The 17,319-nt window shown below is 44.9% G+C and overlaps 1 protein-coding gene across 1 annotated transcript; it reads right to left on the reverse strand.

Annotated features, from left to right (window-relative positions):
* Positions 1 to 12,435: 12,435 nt before the first annotated feature.
* Positions 12,436 to 16,857, reverse strand: Sp8 (Sp8 transcription factor). The gene is made up of 2 exons (XM_087911460.1): positions 16,805 to 16,857; positions 12,436 to 15,796 (listed from the first exon to the last, which is right to left on the reverse strand). The coding sequence occupies exons 1-2, from the start codon at positions 16,823 to 16,825 to the stop codon at positions 14,306 to 14,308; spliced, it is 1,512 nt and encodes a 503-aa protein (XP_087767586.1). The 5' UTR covers positions 16,826 to 16,857; the 3' UTR covers positions 12,436 to 14,305.
* Between the last annotated feature and the right edge of the window lie 462 nt (positions 16,858 to 17,319).

Below are 17,319 nucleotides of genomic sequence, written 5' to 3' on the forward strand. Positions count from 1 at the left end.
AGAAAATCCTAAATAAGAAAAGAATGTAAATTCTTAGTCCCCAAGCTTTAGTTTAAGCAAAAATTTGACCGTACCAGTTTCATAAATTCTTTTAGTCTTCAGAATTCTTTTTCCCTTTTTCAAGACAGGGTTTCTTTGTGTAACTTTGGCTGTCCTGGAACTCATTCTGTAGACCAGGCTCGCCTCAAACTCACCAAGATCCACCTGCTTCTGCCTCTCAAGTGCTGGGATTAAAGGCATGTGCCACCAAGACCCAGAACTATTCAGTTTCTTAGAGATGTGTACCATAAGAAGGCAGATTAATGAACAACAAATTAGTCTAAAAGAAGAACCTGACCATACAAGACAGATGGAATTCCAGGAACATTAGGCATGGAAACTCAGAAAGACCGGTGTGATTTCCAAACATGGGACAGAACAAATCTTCAAAGAAACAGAGAAGAAGTAAATGCCTGATTAAAACTTCCAAAAAATTCGTGCATGGGACACTAAGAATTGCAGAATGAATTGTAAAATGAAGTTTTTCTGGCACTTAGTATAAGCATAAGATTAGCAGCATAGACTCAGTTGGAGCCTGAAGAGTATGCTCATAGTCCTTATGTTCTCGGTAGAGGGCTGGGTCTAGGTGCCTTGGCTTAACTCAAACCTTATTGTGCTGGGAGTTTGATGTCAGCTTGACACAAGCTAGAGTAATTTTGGAATTCTGCCAGCTAATCAACGGACCATTCCTCATGGATGGAATCCCACCAGCTAACCCAATATCCTTCATGCTTGGAATCACACAAACTAAGCCAACATCCTTCCTGCTTAGACTCCCACCAGCTAACCCAGCATCCCTTCTGGATAGAATCCCACCAGTTAACCCAACATTCCTTATGAATAGAATCCAGCCAACTAACCTAATATCCCTCGTGGATGGAATTCCACCAGCTAATCTAACATCCCTTCTAGATGCAACTGTGATGGAAAGTTTTTGCCTTCTTTCCTTCCTTCCTTCCTCCCTCCCTCCCTTCCTTCCTTCTTCCTTTCTATCTTTCTTGATATGCCTTTTCCTTAGGTCGTAAAAGTACAAATCTCTGAACAAAGGCCTATACTTTTCATCTTTGGTTAACATCTTGGTGTGGAACTGTGTTTTTTCTACCCCTTCCACACATTTTTCTTATACATCCTTACTGAAGCACAGGGGAGTTAGAAATACAGTGCTTCCAACATTGATACCCAGCAAGGCCTCAGGCTTCCCAGCGTTTGTCACAAGTGTTTAGTGCAGGGAGATATTAGATATGATGTCTACACTGATTGTCTCAGACTTTTGAATGTCTCTGCTATCTTCACTTTCAGGGTCTTATCCTAACCTCTTTGTTCTTTCTGAAGCCCAGTGACATCATCACCCTCTTTCTTCTAAATCAGATCTTGATAATGATCTTGTGAAAACAAGAGAAGCACTAAGGAAACAGATGCTCAAAGATCCCCCACCAGGAGTTCAAGGCTTACAAAATCATTTCTAAGGGACAGATTTACACTGAAATTGGGGGAGGGTGTCTTTTAAGTAGAAGCATAAATATTGAGTAAAGCAATGGCTAAGATTTGGAAGAAAGCAACAGTAACGGCCACAACTCAACTCAACTCAGCTCTCAGTTCAGACACTACTGAGGTTTGGATTGCTGAGACTGGTTTTCCAAATATTCTAAAATAAATACTGCCTCAAGCATTGAGGATGCACAGCATTTGACTTGCATGTGCTAAGTCCAGGATTCTATCTCCAGCATCACACATGCACACACAGAGACTTTACTAAATACTGACTCAAATAATAAAAATTTTTGTAGTGATATTTCACTTGTATTTTAATAAATAAAGCTTGCCCAGAGATCAGAGAGTAAAACATCTGCACTAGTCAGCCATACAGACCAGGCAGTGGTGGCATACACCTGTAATCCCAGTTGGCCACACTAGTTAGTCATGGAGGCTGGGTGGCAGTGCACACCTTTAATCCCAGCACTAGAGCGGAATATAGGACAGGAAAAGACAGGAACTCTCTCTTTCAGACTGAGGATTTCTTAGAGGTAAGAGCTTTCTAGTGGCTTGACTACTTTGCTTTTCGGATCTTCAGGTTGAACCTCAATATCTGTCTCTGTTTTCTATGATTTGTGCTACAATTGTTTTAAAATTGAGATATACACTAGTGACAGCCCAGAATGACTTGGCATGTTCCCATATATTGGCAGAAATCTTATGACATTAACCTACACAAAATTAAAGCATTTGACAAATGATATCACAAACCCAGCATAGCCAGAACTAGTCAGAGAGATGGAAATCCCAGCATTCAGTTCTATTCTGAAGGTGAGCAATATTTCACAGTTTTTCTGTTTGATGGAGATCCAGAACACAACAGTGTAGTCAAACAAAATTTAACCCTACTTTCTTGTTAAGGTGGACGACTGAAGCAGCAATTAAAGAAGTTTTTCTTGACTCAACCCCAACAAATCCTTCTGAAACGAGTCCCATTTTAGTGCAGTATACAAACATGCTCACTCGCAAGTGGTTCCCTGGCAGGCATCAGAAGAGTGTATGAGACATGTTGTGTTTGTTTGCTGTTGCTTTTCTTTTGGTTTGGTTTTTCAACACAGGGTTTGTCTATGTAGCCTAGCTGTCCTAGAACTCACTCTATAAGCAAGGCTGGCCTCAAACTTACAATCTGCCTCCCGGGTGCTGAAATTAAAGGCTGAGAAATGTATTTTCTAAGGAAAAATCCACAGCCTGCATCAGCATCTCAAAAAGAATTTGTTAATTCAAGAAATAAAAAATTTAAAAACTAATGAGTTTATATACAAAATTTTTGGGTAAGAGTTTTAAACACAAACTTTGAAAACAAGCATTATCTTTGCTTTTGAAAGCTTTTAAATGAGATTTATTTACATTTATTCACTTACTGGGGGAGCACACATGTGCCACAATGTGCAGTGAGGTCAAATAATAATTGATGGGGATTGGTTCCCGTTCCACCACGTCTGTTCCGGGCATCAAGCACAGGGCATCAGGTTTGCTGACGGGAGCTCTTACCCATAAGTTGAGACATCTCACCTCAAGGTTTTTAAAAAGATGACAGTTCTTTTCTCCAGTTTTATTATTTTCAGTGTGTTGTGATTTGCATGTAGTTAAAACAGGAAACCTGTCACCTTCCTAAAGGCCTAGTGAATAACACTACTGAGCTCGTGACGTGTAAAACAGAGAATATGAAGTAGTCAGTCACTATGAGGACAAACTAATATCTAGTCTCTTACTAGTTTGAAACAAAAATATGAACTGAATTCTGAGTAAATCCATGTAGACCCAGAGACTAAAGTCTATACTAGTTTAAGATACTTTCAAGCATTGTAAGATGACAAAACTGTAACTCCTAAACATTTTAAAATGGAATTAAATTGTAGTGTCCTAACAACAAGATGATGGCGGTGATTTACTTTTCAAACAAAGATTATTTTCTCTAAAGCAAGAACACAAGGATAGTTTCAGTTTTCTTTTATGATTCTATGTTCTGAAAGTATGAATGACTCATCCCCATACTCATATTTATTTTTAATAATTCAAATGAGCTACTAAACACAAAGAGGCACTCAGTATTCGTTGATTGAATTTCTGAACAGAAACAAACATAACATTTAAAACATCATTATAAATTTGGTACGGTACCACACTCCTGTAATCCAATATGTGATTGGCTGAGGCAAGAGGATTGCCACGAGTACAAGACCAACCTGGGACACAGAAAAGGTGGAAAAAGCCAGGTGATGGTGGTGCACACCTTTAATCCCAGCACTCAGGAGGCAGAGGAAGGTGGATCTCTGTGAGTTTGAGACCAGCCTGGTCTACAGAGAGGACAGCCAGTGCTGTGAAGAGAAACCCTGTACAAAAATGGAGGGAAGAAAGGAGGAAGGAAGGAAGGAAGGAAGGAAGGAAGGAAGGAAGGAAGGAAGGAAGGAAGGAAGGAAGGATCAGAAATCCTCACCCAGCTACAGGTGAGTTTCAGTTAGCCTGGGGTACATGAAACCATCTCAAAATGAAGACGAGGAAGAAGAGAAGAAAGAGGACGAATGACTTCTTTCTTATTAAAGCAGCAAGCATGTGTGCATGTGTATGTGTGTTTGTGTGTGCATGTGTGTGTGTTTGTGTGTGCATGTGTGTGTGTTTGTGTGTGCATGTGTGTATGTGTTTGTGTGTGCATGTGTATGTGTGTTTGTGTGTGCATGTGTATGTGTGTTTGTGTGTGCATGTGTGCATGTGTGTGTGTTTGTGTGTGCATGTGTGTGTGTTTGTGTGTGCATGTGTGCATGTGTATGTGTGTTTGTGTGTGCATGCGTGCATGTGTGTGAAAGTGTGAAATTTCACAATGCTGTTGCTTGAGACTAATTGCTGTCTGCTGGAGTAGAAGCTGCTTTGTCCTCCTGGGGAGAGCAATGTGGCCATTTCTACTTGGCACTTTTAAACGCTCTTATCCTACAGTAATCTGTGTTTTTCTAGTGTCCTAAAAAGTTTGTCAGAAGTTTAAATATCAGGCCCCAGGATATATCTGTCTACCATGCATATCTATATAAACAATACCAATTAAAGAAGAGAGGTCAGGACGTTCAGGAGTGAGGCTGAGGAGGAGGGCAGACACAGGTTGAGAAGGAAGTGGGAACGTGATACCATCTTAGTTCTAGTTTAAAAATTAATTTTAAAAAGCAAAATAAAAAGTTGAGGCTTCTATTAAACTTTTATTTTTTAAAAAGTCTATTGAACAACTTTAGTATAAACATGATCCAAATTTTGTGGAAGGTACATTTCTATTTTTTAAATATTTGCTGTTAGCCTGAAATTCAAATTTAACTCCATCTCTAGTGTTTTGCTGGAAATCTAGTCACATGAGAAGCTTTCCTAACTAGAAGATTTTTTTCTTTTTTTCTATAATCTTAATTGAACGAGACAAAAATATATGCAATTTCTTAAATATAAAAGACAAACTTAATCTGTACTGAAAGAGAAAGAAAAGAGAGACAGACAGACAAACAGAAAAAAGAGAGGCCCAAATTTTAAATCTTTTTGTACTCTGACAAACTCAATTTCCAAAACAAGCATAACCTAAAAATCAAGTCAAAAAATAAGAAAAATAAATGAAATCATTAAATTGCTTATATTTTAAATGACTATATTAAGGAAAATAAGTCCTTTTGAGAATAAAAATTTAAAATATAGACTATAAATAGAATGCTGCTAAAGATGTACATTTAATTATTTAAAGTAAGAATACTGACCGTAGCTGGGTGGTGGCACACACTCTTAATCCTAGCGCTTACTCAAGAGGCACAGAAAGGCAGATCTCTAAGTTCGAGACCAGCCTGGCCTACAGAGTGAAATCCGTAACAGCCAGAGACCCCTATCTCAAATGGAAAAAAGGAAGAAAGAAAAAAGAAAAAGAAAGAAAGGAATACTGACAGATTTTTATTTTGTTTTGATTTTTGTCTTTTTCAAGACAGGGTTTCTCTGTGTAACAGTTCTAGCGGTCCTGAAAAGAGCTCTTGTACACCAGGCTGGCCTTGAATTTACAGAGATCCACCTTCCTGTGCCTCCTGAGTGCTGGGGTTAAAAGTGTGTACCACCACTGCCCAGCTCTGACAGATTATTTTTAATCTGGCTGTCCACACATGAAATAAAATTATAGATTTAAATTAGGTAAGTTTTCTTAAAATTTTTGGATAAGATATTGGATGAGGGGAACCATGGAAATTCTGTATACTACCTAAGATCCCATAGCCAATAGTTCACCTGTAAGTGAATTTTAAAATACCCATGCTTTCAGACCAAAGAACAACTTTAGAAGTCACAGACAAGCACTATTCCCTCCCACCAGTACTCAGCACGCCTTTGTAGAAGTAACCTCCCTACAAAACAAGTAGAGTTTTAAGAATGGAAAAACTTAATTAAATCTGACTTTCAGGGTATTCATACTAAAACACACAAGTAAACACGTCACTGGTAACATATTTCATTGAATAATTACAGACTAAAGAAAATATGTCATGTCTTCTATAAAGTGTGTATACAGGACACACAATGTTCTGTTCTCAAAATATTTGTTAAGTGGCTTTAGTGATCTGCAGTAATTAATACAGTACTTAACCATGATATTGTCTAAAATATGTCAATACTGAGGACATGGAAAGCTTCATATACATGTGTGTGTAAGTTACCGAGGACGTGGAAAGTGTCATGTATGTGTGTAACCCAATACAACTCATTTAATTAAAGATGAGGTAAGACATACTATTACAAAGATTATTTTCTCCCAGATGATGAGTTCGCATATCTAACAAGTTAGAATACATATAACTCAACATCTTTTTTAAATGCCTCTGAGGCAATGAAAATATCTTTTCAATACATTTCCACCAGCCACAAAGTTCCTTCCTTTACAAAGGCCATTGTTGGCTAAATTGAATGGGGAAAGAACCTGCTTAGGGAAGGGGGTGGGGCTGAACTAAGGAATAGGTATGCAGGGGGGGCAAGCACTGATCAACGTACAAGCATGGACACAGCTTCCTGAAGTGGTGGGAAACCTGATGACTGGGTCCCCATGTAATTGGGGGCATTAAATTGGGTGCAAAAATGGGCAGTACAAACCTTTTTCTTTCAGTTGAACTAGTCAATTACTGAACTCAGCGAAGGGGGAGGCCATCTACTTTCTTCTATTTCAGTATTTAAAATGCAGTGACCAAAAACTTGAGAGCTGGAAGGATTGGTTCCCCCACAGACATAAAGATAACCCAAGGTGAATTATTGAAAGTATCCAGCATTTGCACAGAGTTCAGGGTGAAGTGAGCACAATGTAAATCAACTCATTGTTTGGGCCTTTCAAACGGGTTGCCAAGAGAGGAGTGAAATCTTGATAAGCAGGCTCTGATTTCTGTGTGTTGATTTAGAAATCTTGGTGCTTGTGGGAGTTCAATTCATCTCAGGGAAGAAACTTAAAGAACATAAACTAAACAAGGAAAACAGTGTGGAATGGAACACTGGTGTGAATGAAGAATAGGGATTTTCTTAATAATAATAATATTTAAAAAAGCCTTCATTGTGCTTTAAATGACAAATTTAGAGTTTTTTATTTTTAGGTTTAGGGACTGCTTTCCTTTTGATATTAAATAGCCATGCTACATTTACAATGTCCAAACTGTTGACAATTTTTATGAAGCTTGGCAGAAGAGTAAACGTAAATTAAAATCTCAAAGATATAGTCCTCCTCAGCTAGGGAGCACGGAGCAACAAAGGCGTTTTTTGCCTTTCTGCCTTCTCTAGTGAAGAAGCCACTTCTGAGCTGTGTGGGCAGATTCAAACCCTAGTGATCAGACACCTCTTAAAATTTAGCTACTTTTCTGCAATTAAGAAAACAAAGCAGCAGCAACAACAACAACCCCAAAAATAAAAGCAAAAAAGGAAGAGCTAGGCCTCAGTCTAGCATGTGAGGGCAAACCTCAGGTGGCTCTTCATCCTGGGTGTATGTTCCCTTTGCCAGGATACTGCCCCAGCTTTCGTCGAGGTCATGTGTTTGTCATGGTTTAATCAACAACACAGTTTTTTTTTACTCTCAAGAATTATTTAAGTATTGATTAAAAAACTTTTAAGTATTAATTGTTTACAATATTTTTAATCACCAAAAAAAAAAAAACCCTTGAATGTAAGAAAAAAAATGACACTGCTTAGCAGAGGCGAGAAAGATAAAAGTAAAACCGGCCTGGATTATCGGCAGGGGTCTTGAAAGACACTTGTGGCTTACTTGCGAAGCTTCATTTAGCATTGAGCATTCTTTTCCTGGTGACAGCGCAGTGGGAATTCCCACTCCAACAACCCATGAAATGTTACTGCATAATTATTCACCTTCTGAGGCCCATTAGAATTTATCAGCAGAAAAAGAAATTTAATTTAAACCCACCCCTCTGTGCTACAGAATGGCAGGGCCATGAGATCAAAGCACGAGGCTCTGTACTTCAGTGGTTTGCAACACCTAGGCACAATAGGGTGAGAGAACGCGGCATTCCTGTGTTTCCCGGCTTTCCGGACTCGGGGTGGGGGTGGGGGCGGGGAGCTTGCATCACCAGCTGGTTTCAGGGAGGAGGGTGGTGCTCCGTAGGGGGACTTGTCAATTATGTTCTAGAGCTGTTGGTGGCCGCCACAAGCGCTTTTGCTTTGCTTGCGCTGGGCACACTGCACACCAAATAAAGCCTCTCTCCAGCTCCGCTGTACGTGTGAAATCAATGGAGTAACCTTGAGAGCTCTGTCTTGCACAGGTGTGCACCCCGGAAAGTTCCCTGTCAGTACTTCAGAAGAAGCCTCACTCAGTCTGAGGGTGGTTCACGTCAATAAAGACGGTGCTTTGGAGCCAAGTTTTACCCTTGACCAGTCAGGGATACAAAGTGAATCCCAGTTAACACAAACACCCATGACAGAAGGCCTAGAGGAGCCAAGGTGCGAACAGTTTTGCTAAATGCCAGCTCCTTCCCTCAGACAGCTTGCAGGCTGCAGGTACATTCTCCAAATGAGGACCCTTAGAGGGCTCTTTCAAAGTCGTTGATCTTCCTCCGGTCTCCTTTAAATTATCACCAAGATATGGCCTGAAGAAGATTGATTGCTAGCACCCCACCCCCACCCCAGCACCTCGAGGCCCAAAGATTGGAAGGGAGTGAGCAGAGAAAAAGCAAGAAATAAAGATGATTGAGTTTTAGGTACAACGCTTTAAGAAAAGTTTCTCAAGGTCCTATGAGTCTGTACCTTCCCACCAAATCTCTTCTCTCCTAGACGCTAGACTGATTCCTAAAACCAAAAAAGCGCAGCACGTTTTCGCATTGAGCTAGACGTAGTGTCAGTGTGATTTTTGGGTGGGGAGTGAGGTGCTGCTGGGGCCTTAGGCCCCGGGCTCTGCAGAGCGGCCTCGGGGCACAGGGTGGCGCTCGCTATCCGCGCAGAAAGCTCGGACGGCCGCGGAGCCTTTGTGTGCGGCGGGATCCCAGAGGGTTCCCGGCAGAACTGCCGCTGACACCCTAGGCCTCCACTGCTACGCCGAAGCAGTCGGCACAGGTGCAGCTTGGCAGTCGGGAGCCTTCCCCGGGCGGCTAGGTATCTTCCGAACAGCGGCCTGCGTAGGGAAGAGGCCAAGCTGAGCCTTGGGTGGCGGAGGGAAGGGCTGGGAACTCCTCCCCGGCTCCCACGGCTGTTTCCAGAGAACCCCAGGAACACGGAGGGACCTCAGCAAAGCGTAGGTCACACTCACTTCCAGTTAGCCTTCAGTAGAATTTACGGCCTGAGCAGCCAGACTGACAAGTGAACTTCAAACAAGAACCCAAGCATTCGAGCTTTAAAACTAACGTTAGGAGACGCGTTTGTAACGAACGCATCATGTCCAGGGCTAGGTGATTCGAGCCCCCTTCGCTGTCCCCAGGGTTCTAGGAGAGTCTCAACTCTCCTTAGGAACCAAAACTAACGTAGAAGGCTGCTTCCCTCTGCCAAGAGACCCCATAGAAAATTAAATTAAATTAAACACGCGTCCAGGGACTAAAATAAAATAGACTTCTTCCCTCCCCCTGAAGCAGCGAATCAAAGTTCAGTTCCCAGAGAGTCTACGGGGTGGCCTCTCGGTCTTCCCCTGGAACCAGGGGGCTGAGGTCCAGGACACCCAGGGATTACTGGTTTTCCCCTAATCCGGAAGCAGGAAATAAAGGCGCAAGCAAATTCTGCATCTTAGTTTTTTAAATAACAGCAACCATTGTGCTGAGCGGAGCCTTTGGAAGAGGGCCTCGGAGAACTACGGCATGAATCCGCAGAGTACTCCATTACCCCCTTACACAACATCTCTTCTCGAAAGTCAGTCGTAAAACTTTAAAGCTATTTTGAAAGAGAGGCGTGACGGGGGCAGAAGGGAGATAGAGAATTCGGATATGTAGTTACTTTAGTGATGGGGGGCGATAGAAATGAAATAGAAATGCCTGCAACATTTTTTTAAGGCAGAAAAATTTAAAACCACACTTTATTCAAAAATACTGGGATCAAATCAGTGCCTCATTTATATGAAAAACAAATGAGTATTTGTCTCTACTATCTATCTCAGGCAGTCTGGATATATTTAAATCTACACTTTCTCCCCCCAAATGTTTTTGCTTTAATTACCAGCGCCCCACCCCTATCTCTGATTTGTGAGGTAATCTTCTCTAACAAATAAAACATTCATTTTTCAATAAATCTTTTTCATCCAATAACCTGACTGATCCATGGGGAGACAAAAATTGTAGACTGAAATACTTAAGACGCAGGAGTCTGTTCATTGCCTGCTTCTGGGCTTAGCTTTAGGTTCCCTATCCAAAAAGCCCTGGAGAAGTTATGCCAAGACGAGGGGAACAGGGCAGTGGAGAGACAAGTCTGCCCAGGCACAATTTCCTCCAGTCTCACTCCTGTGGAAGACCAACTACCACATTGGTTTAAATTAGGCGTCCTGCATAACATATCTTAGGTGACAGTCCAGCTCCACCTAATCAGTCAGGTACCTAAGTGAACAAGCTCATCCTAAGAGAAAGGTGTATAAAGAAGCCAGGGAAAAAGCAGGCAAGATGGGGAAGTTCAGACTCAACCTTGGAGAAGGCTTGAGGGAGGAACCAGGAGGGCTGAATAGCACCAGTCCTTGAGGAGGGGGCAGAGCCTTCTGAGTCTCTGGAGGACGGGCTGACACATGCAGGGCTGACCTCTGGGTCAACAGCTACTTTGACTCTACCTTGATCTGCAGGCCCGGAAGCTTGTCCTTTGGTTCAAAGTGACAGCCTCGCTGGCTTCATGGCAGTGAGTTTCTAGCCATTATCGGCGACACAGAAGAGAACCCCTTTTGTGTGTCATCTTCCTTCCTCCCCAAAGACACATGTTGTTCAGCCCCCAAAGAGGACTCTCCTCATTCTGTGAGACTAAGTTAGAAATACTGCTCTGCACAGATTAAAAAAAGAAAATAAAACAAAACTAAATTCAAACTAGACCGAGGGAAGCCAAAGCAAGTGAAAGTTTGAACACCTACAAGACAAAAGTAAGCCCTGCTTCCTGCACCCCAAAGAAATCATTTCTCAGACAATCCACCTCTCCAATCAAATATTCATTCCTATGAATGGGCCAAGCAGCTGGCCTCTTACCTGCCTTTACATTAACTGTAGAGTGGCCTCTCCGGCATCCCTCAGCTACTGCAAGTTTCAACAAAAAAGAAACACTTAAACTGTGTTCTGCATTACTCCTAGGAAAAAGGTGACAGAAACTATTTTATTTTCCTTAGTAAACATTTCTTAGAGCCACACTATCCCAAAATATCAAACTAACTTGTCTATCTCCGACCACAAGGACTTGAGTGTGAGAGGAGTGGGCAGCTGGATGAAGACTGTTGACTGGACACCAACAAGGATTATTATACAGCATATTGAACTACACTTCTTTCTATGTATTATAACTTAACATAAATTTCTATGAAAATTTTTTCAGTTCAAAATGAATACCAAGACTGGACTGAGTGTGAGGAGTATGTGAACAGAAAGAAAGAAGCTAAACTTAGCAGAATCTCAACACACTAACTTTTTATTCAGTTTGATTCAAAATAATATTAATCTAATAGTGAAATAGTTTGATATAACATCAATCAACATTTAAAGTATATTATGTTTCAAAGTATGGCTCAAGGAACACTCATTGCTTAAATGCACTTAGACATAACAAGACAATGCTTTTTATTGGCATCATTGACACCTTTGAACAATAGCCTCGTAGATAGATTAAGGTTTAACCTTCCTTTTCTTTGGTGACTGTTTAGAGACTTTTAAAGAACAGATAACTCATTTCAACAGGAATCTACTAATATTTACCTCTGCAGACTCTTTAGCTATGACAGAATGCCAAAAAACAAGCTTTTGATAGCTTGACCTCCTCTGCCTCTTAACAACAGAAGTGATCTCCAAATGATGCTTTTATTTTAGATGTATTGATCTTTCATGTTAAGTCTTGGCCTTTTAAATACTAAATGCAATCAAAGGCCAACAACCTGAGGCCTCCTGAAGCCTGAGAAGGAAGCAGCAACATGAAATTTCTTTGAATTGTTTGGTAAATTACTACAAGTTCTAAGAGATCAACAAATCCTGATGCTATGAGCTAAATCTAATGGTAAATAATTAATTACATATCTTAGACACTATAATCTTTATCTTGGTAAACAAAGAAAACACAGCTTTGCCAAATAGACCTTCCATCTACATAATATCTTAAAGGCAAATATTTAAATATTAGCAAAAAAAACAGGGTCATATTTTGTTTAAATTAGACATTAAAACTAAAGATAAAATGCAAATGCCCATAGTTTTAAAAAGGAAAAAAAAAACAAATTAACTGACCTAGTCTTTTATCTGAGTTTATTAATACCATTTAAAATATTACAAATAAATCAATTACATTTCATGCATTTAAAATGCAAGTCTAAAATGTTCCAGAGAAAGGTTTTTCATTTCAATGTGAAATATCCAAATTATTTCAACATTACAATGAATAGTTAGTTTGCAGACTCTGCAAACAACACTTAAATGTAGTGTCAGGAGTGTTTGTCAACAGTTAACAATATCACCTTCAGGAAATACACAAAGGCCAAAGTTAGTCGAGTATCACTTGGACAATTTATTTAATACATGGGTTTGCCAGACCCCGTTATTATGAAGTATAGAAGAACTCTCACTTTAACTACGCCTGGACTGCCAGCAAATGCAAATAAGTACATGCTCCATTAAATTAAATGTCATCCAACATTTATCAAACAGTGTCTTAGTTACAGCTTGATACCTATCTAAATTCATGTTCGAGCAAAACTAGGCCAGGAAAGTGCGTGTGTGGCTCTGCACCTCCAGAATTGAGTTCAAAAAAACCTGCAGCTCATCAGAACCTCAGTAATAACTCTTAATATTTTCTTCTGACAAAAAAGAAAAAAAAATCAAGTTTACTTCAATATATTTTCAAATATTTACCGGAAGTAATGTACAAGAAAAATACTATACAAAATCGTCTCCTGGACAATGTGCCTCACACCTCACAGCGGCAGAGTCATGTCTACTGGGAAACTAACCTAGAACGACTTTCCAGTTGTACAAACCATTAGGTTTAGATATATTTTACAAAGAATTTTAATTTTATTCCTGTTTCCCTATTTTGGCATTTAAACTGCAGCCTCATCTGAAATAAACGGTAACTTTTTCGTTTGAGTTTAAACCACAAAAAAAATTAATCCTAAAATAGTAAACAACTTGCAATAATTTACAGAAATGAGCAGATAAATTTACTGTTGGACTAACCCAAAGGGGGAGGAAAAAAAGATTGGGAGAAGATGCTCGGGAATGGTGAAAAAACGAGGTAGAAAGGGACAAACACGAAGGTGGTTAATCTGCTCTCACCGGAAAGGGGGTGTTTTTGCATAAGAAAAAGACACCTACCCTCACTCCCACCCCCACCCCATAAGTTACTGCCATCAAAATAACTTTGGGACCGATAATAGCAATTTGTAAAGACGTGCTCACGGGCAGAGAAAAATTATTTAAACGGGAAGCTAAGAGGAAGGTTGCTTGTTTATTTTTCCTCTCAGTTTTTCAGTTAAAAAAAAAAAAGGTCACAGAGATGAAAACCGGTTGTGGCATTGATTTCCCTTCGCACAAGTCGCAGCGGTTCACCCGCAGGGCACAAAAGAGCAGCTAGGCAGAGCTGAGTGGGGAGAGCTAAATTCTGCTAACCCAGTCAGGGTGCAGCAGCAGGCCTGCGTGCAGGGCAGTGCTCTACGTGGGACAGCGGCACAAGGGCGCGCTCAGGGGTCCGGGCAGGGCGCCTTGCCCGACCTTCAGCTTCTCCCTCCTCGCAGCTTCAGCTCAAGCCGGTTGAGCTTTGCGCTTTCCACGGTCGCAGAGGCCGAGGGCGGGTCTATCAGATACCCGGTTCACCCCATTTCAACTCCAGAGGTTTCTGCCCCCTCGTAGTTCCGCCGGTCGGGAGCTGGAGGAGCGGGTTCCCACTGCGCCAGGCCTCGTTTTCACCTTGCAGAAGGGAGCCAGGGCTCCAGCCGCAGATGCGTGCTTACTTACTGTCCACATCCCTTTCATAAAATCGGGAGAGGGAAGCCGGAGAAAGGGGGAACGGGGAGTTGGGGAGGGAGAGCGGGACGGTGAGCCGACACTGAAGCCCGGGCCAGGCGTACAAGCCCGACTGGGCCAGGTGGGAGGCTGAGCGACAGTCACTCCAGGCCATTGCGGTGGCCGGGTTCCGGGGTCTGCAGCAGCTCAGGGGAGTGGCAAGACGGGCTGCCCGCAGCACTGTGCTCGCTGTCGGTGTCGCTGCCCTTCTTGCCGCCGCTGGACCCGGCCGAGCCGCCGCCGCCACTGTGCGTCTTCACGTGCTTGCTCAGGTGGTCGCTGCGCATAAAGCGCTTGTTGCACACCGGGCAGGCGAAGCGCTTCTCGCCCGTGTGGGTCCGCAGGTGCCGCTGCAGCTCGTCAGAGCGCGTGAAGCGCTTGCCGCAGAACAGCCAGTTGCACACGAACGGCCGCTCGCCCGTGTGCCAGCGCAGGTGCGCCTTCAGGTGCGACGTCTTGCCGTACACCTTGCCGCAGCCCGGGATGTGGCAGCTGTGTAGCCCCTTGCGCCGCAGGCTCGCCCCAGCGGGGCCAAGCCGCTCAGCCTCCTGGCAGTTGGGGCAGTCGCAGGTGGCGCGGCCCGAGTAGCGGCGCGCGGACGAGCGTGGGGACCCCCCCAGCGGCGCCGCGGGCCCGGCGCTCAGCATGGAGCTGCCCGCACCGGCCAGCGGCGACGGGGCCGAATCAGGGTAGGAGCCTGGCAGCACCGGCTTGAAGCCGTCCATGAGGTGCTGGCCCGCCGGGCTGAGTAGGTGAGACGAAGCGCCACTGCTGAAAGCAGAATGGCTCAGGCCCGAGTATTCCGAGTTGTAGCCTCCGAGTGGCGAGTGCAGCGACGTCTGAAGACTCCCGGCGGCCGGGTGTAGCGAGCCAGGCAACGCAGCCGCCCCGTTGGGATTCTGCACGTCGATCCAACCAGCGCCCACGTCCCACCAGCTGGAGGCGCCAGCGGAGCCCACGTCGCTCGCGGCGCCCAGGCCCGGGTGCGAGGGCTTGAACCACGATTCGTACGGGTGTGCCATGCCCACGCGCGGGTAGATGCCCTGCAGCCCGTCCACCGACGTGTGCACCTTGGAGATGAACACCGGCTGGTGGGAACCGTCCTGTGAGTGCGCCCCGGAACCGCCGCCGCCGCCGCCCCCGCCGCCGCTGCCCCCCGAGACGCCCGGGGCCTGAAACACGGAGTAGTCGTTGGCGAAGGGCGAGCTGGAGGCGGCGGCTGCGGCTGCTGCGGCCGCGGCTGCGGCGCTGCTGGAGGTGAGGGAGAAGGCACTGGACCCCGGCGAGCCGCCGCAGCTAAACGAGTCGGACACCAGGGCAGCGGCCGCCGCCGCCGCCGCCGCCGCCGCTGCAGCTGCGGAGGACGAGCCGCCGTTCCGGGGGGCCCCAGACACGCCGAAGCTGGAGAGACTGGAACCCACTACGTTGCAGCTGCTGGAGGAGGAGGACGAAGAGCGTTTCCAGGGGTGGAAGCCTTTACCGAAGGAAGAAGAGCTGTCCGACAGGGAGGAGGGAGACGGGCTGGGGCTGCCGATCTTATTACAGGTAGCAGCAAGCATGGCCAGAGGAGTGGATCCCAACCTCGGTTCTTCCTGAGACCCGGAGCGGAGGAGAGGGGTGGGGGAGGGGTGGTGGGCAAAGGACCGGTGGGGGAGGGAAGAAATGTGCATTAGTCCCCTGGTAGCCTCTAGACGCCCCACTGCTCCCCATCTCTAGCTGCGGCACGCCGCCACCAACTCACCTGACACCCCCAGCTGCCCCGGCGCCCGGCTGCCTCCTACTCTACAGGAGGGAACAAGTTTGGTTGGGGCGTCTGATTCCGGAACAAAACGCCACGCTAAAGAAGAGTTTAACAAGAATTCTCGCCTAAGACAACACTCATTTGTGCACAAAGCCCTAGACGCTTTTGAGAAAACGAACAGAAAGTTCAGACTGGGGCGGGAGAAGTTCCCTTGACCGAACCACCTGGGGAAATCACTGGCCTGCATTTAAAGATCGCTACTCTGCCATCCGGAGAGAGCTTTGAAAACACTGTTCCGGTACCCCTCAACCCATCCTTGGTTGCTTCTCCCTGGCCCAAAGAGGCCAAACTGTAAGGCTTACTCGCTTTTCCAGCCTGCCTTCCTGCCTTCCTTCCTACCTTCCTTCCTTCCTTTTTTTCTTTCTTTCTTTATAAGTGTATCTACAATGATAGAAATAAGACGAGTTGAACGTACCTGCAATACAGGGCGGACTGAGGAAAAAATTTAAGGGGAAGGGGAAAAAATCCGCAGTATGCCCAGGAGGGAGAAAACTTACTCGCGTTCCCCCTCCAAAATCGAGTGTATTAGGGGCTACGCGGTCTCCCGAGTAGGGAGCGGCCGGGCGCTGCGAGGTGGCGGGTCTCAATGCCCTCCAAACCTTTCCTGTGCTGAAAAAAAGTAGCTCTGCCTCTTCTCCCCCCTCTTTCTTTTCTCTGAACTCACTTGTATGGGGCGGGGGGGGGGGGCTCTCAATAGAGAGACTGATAGCCCGTGGCCTGGCCGGGGAGACTTTAACCCCCTCCAATCGGCAATAAAAGGAAACTAATTAAACCAGCGAGAGAAGATCCTGAGACTCACCCCTAGAAGTGAAGTTGCCATTACACAGAAGCGCCCTCCTCCTCTCAGAGGATCTTTTTTATATTGATAAATCAGAGGCAGTGTTTTTTTTTAGAGGTGTGCAATACAATGATCAGTTCCGCCCATTCCGCCACAATTGTAGCTCCCTCTCCGGCTTTGAAGTGCCGCGGAGGCGCGGCCAACCAATCTGCGACCTCGCCGGGCCGCGCTGCGCGCGCGCCGTGAGGTCTACGGCGCCTGCGGGAGGGGGGTGAGAGTGTCGCAGAATGTGCGTGTGCACGCGCGTGCAAAGTGATCGCGAGTGTGACCTACCCCGGAGAGAGCCGTACAGGGAGCGAAGGGGTGACTGGGCCAGGGTCTCAAGGACGTGATCAAGAAGGGGAGAGGAGACGTCGTGCAAGCACGGGGGAGTGTATTGGTGAGGGGGGCGGGGGTAACAGTGTGTGACAAAGAGGGGCAGGGGACAGAGCTGGGAAGTGTGTAGTGTAACTGAGTCCCTTTAGCCTAGAAAGTCA

Source organism: Myodes glareolus, chromosome 11, assembly GCF_982192425.1.
Source record: "Myodes glareolus chromosome 11, mMyoGla1.1, whole genome shotgun sequence".
NCBI classification, from domain to species: domain Eukaryota; kingdom Metazoa; phylum Chordata; class Mammalia; order Rodentia; family Cricetidae; genus Myodes; species Myodes glareolus.

Bases quoted from the DNA above. Each gene is read 5' to 3' on its own strand.
- Sp8 (XM_087911460.1), bottom strand. From the start codon at position 16,825: ATGGCAACTTCACTTCTAGGG. The intron at 15,797-16,804 runs GTGAGTCTCAGG...TCCGGGTCTCAG, and splicing joins TGGCAACTTCACTTCTAGGG to GAAGAACCGAGGTTGGGATC.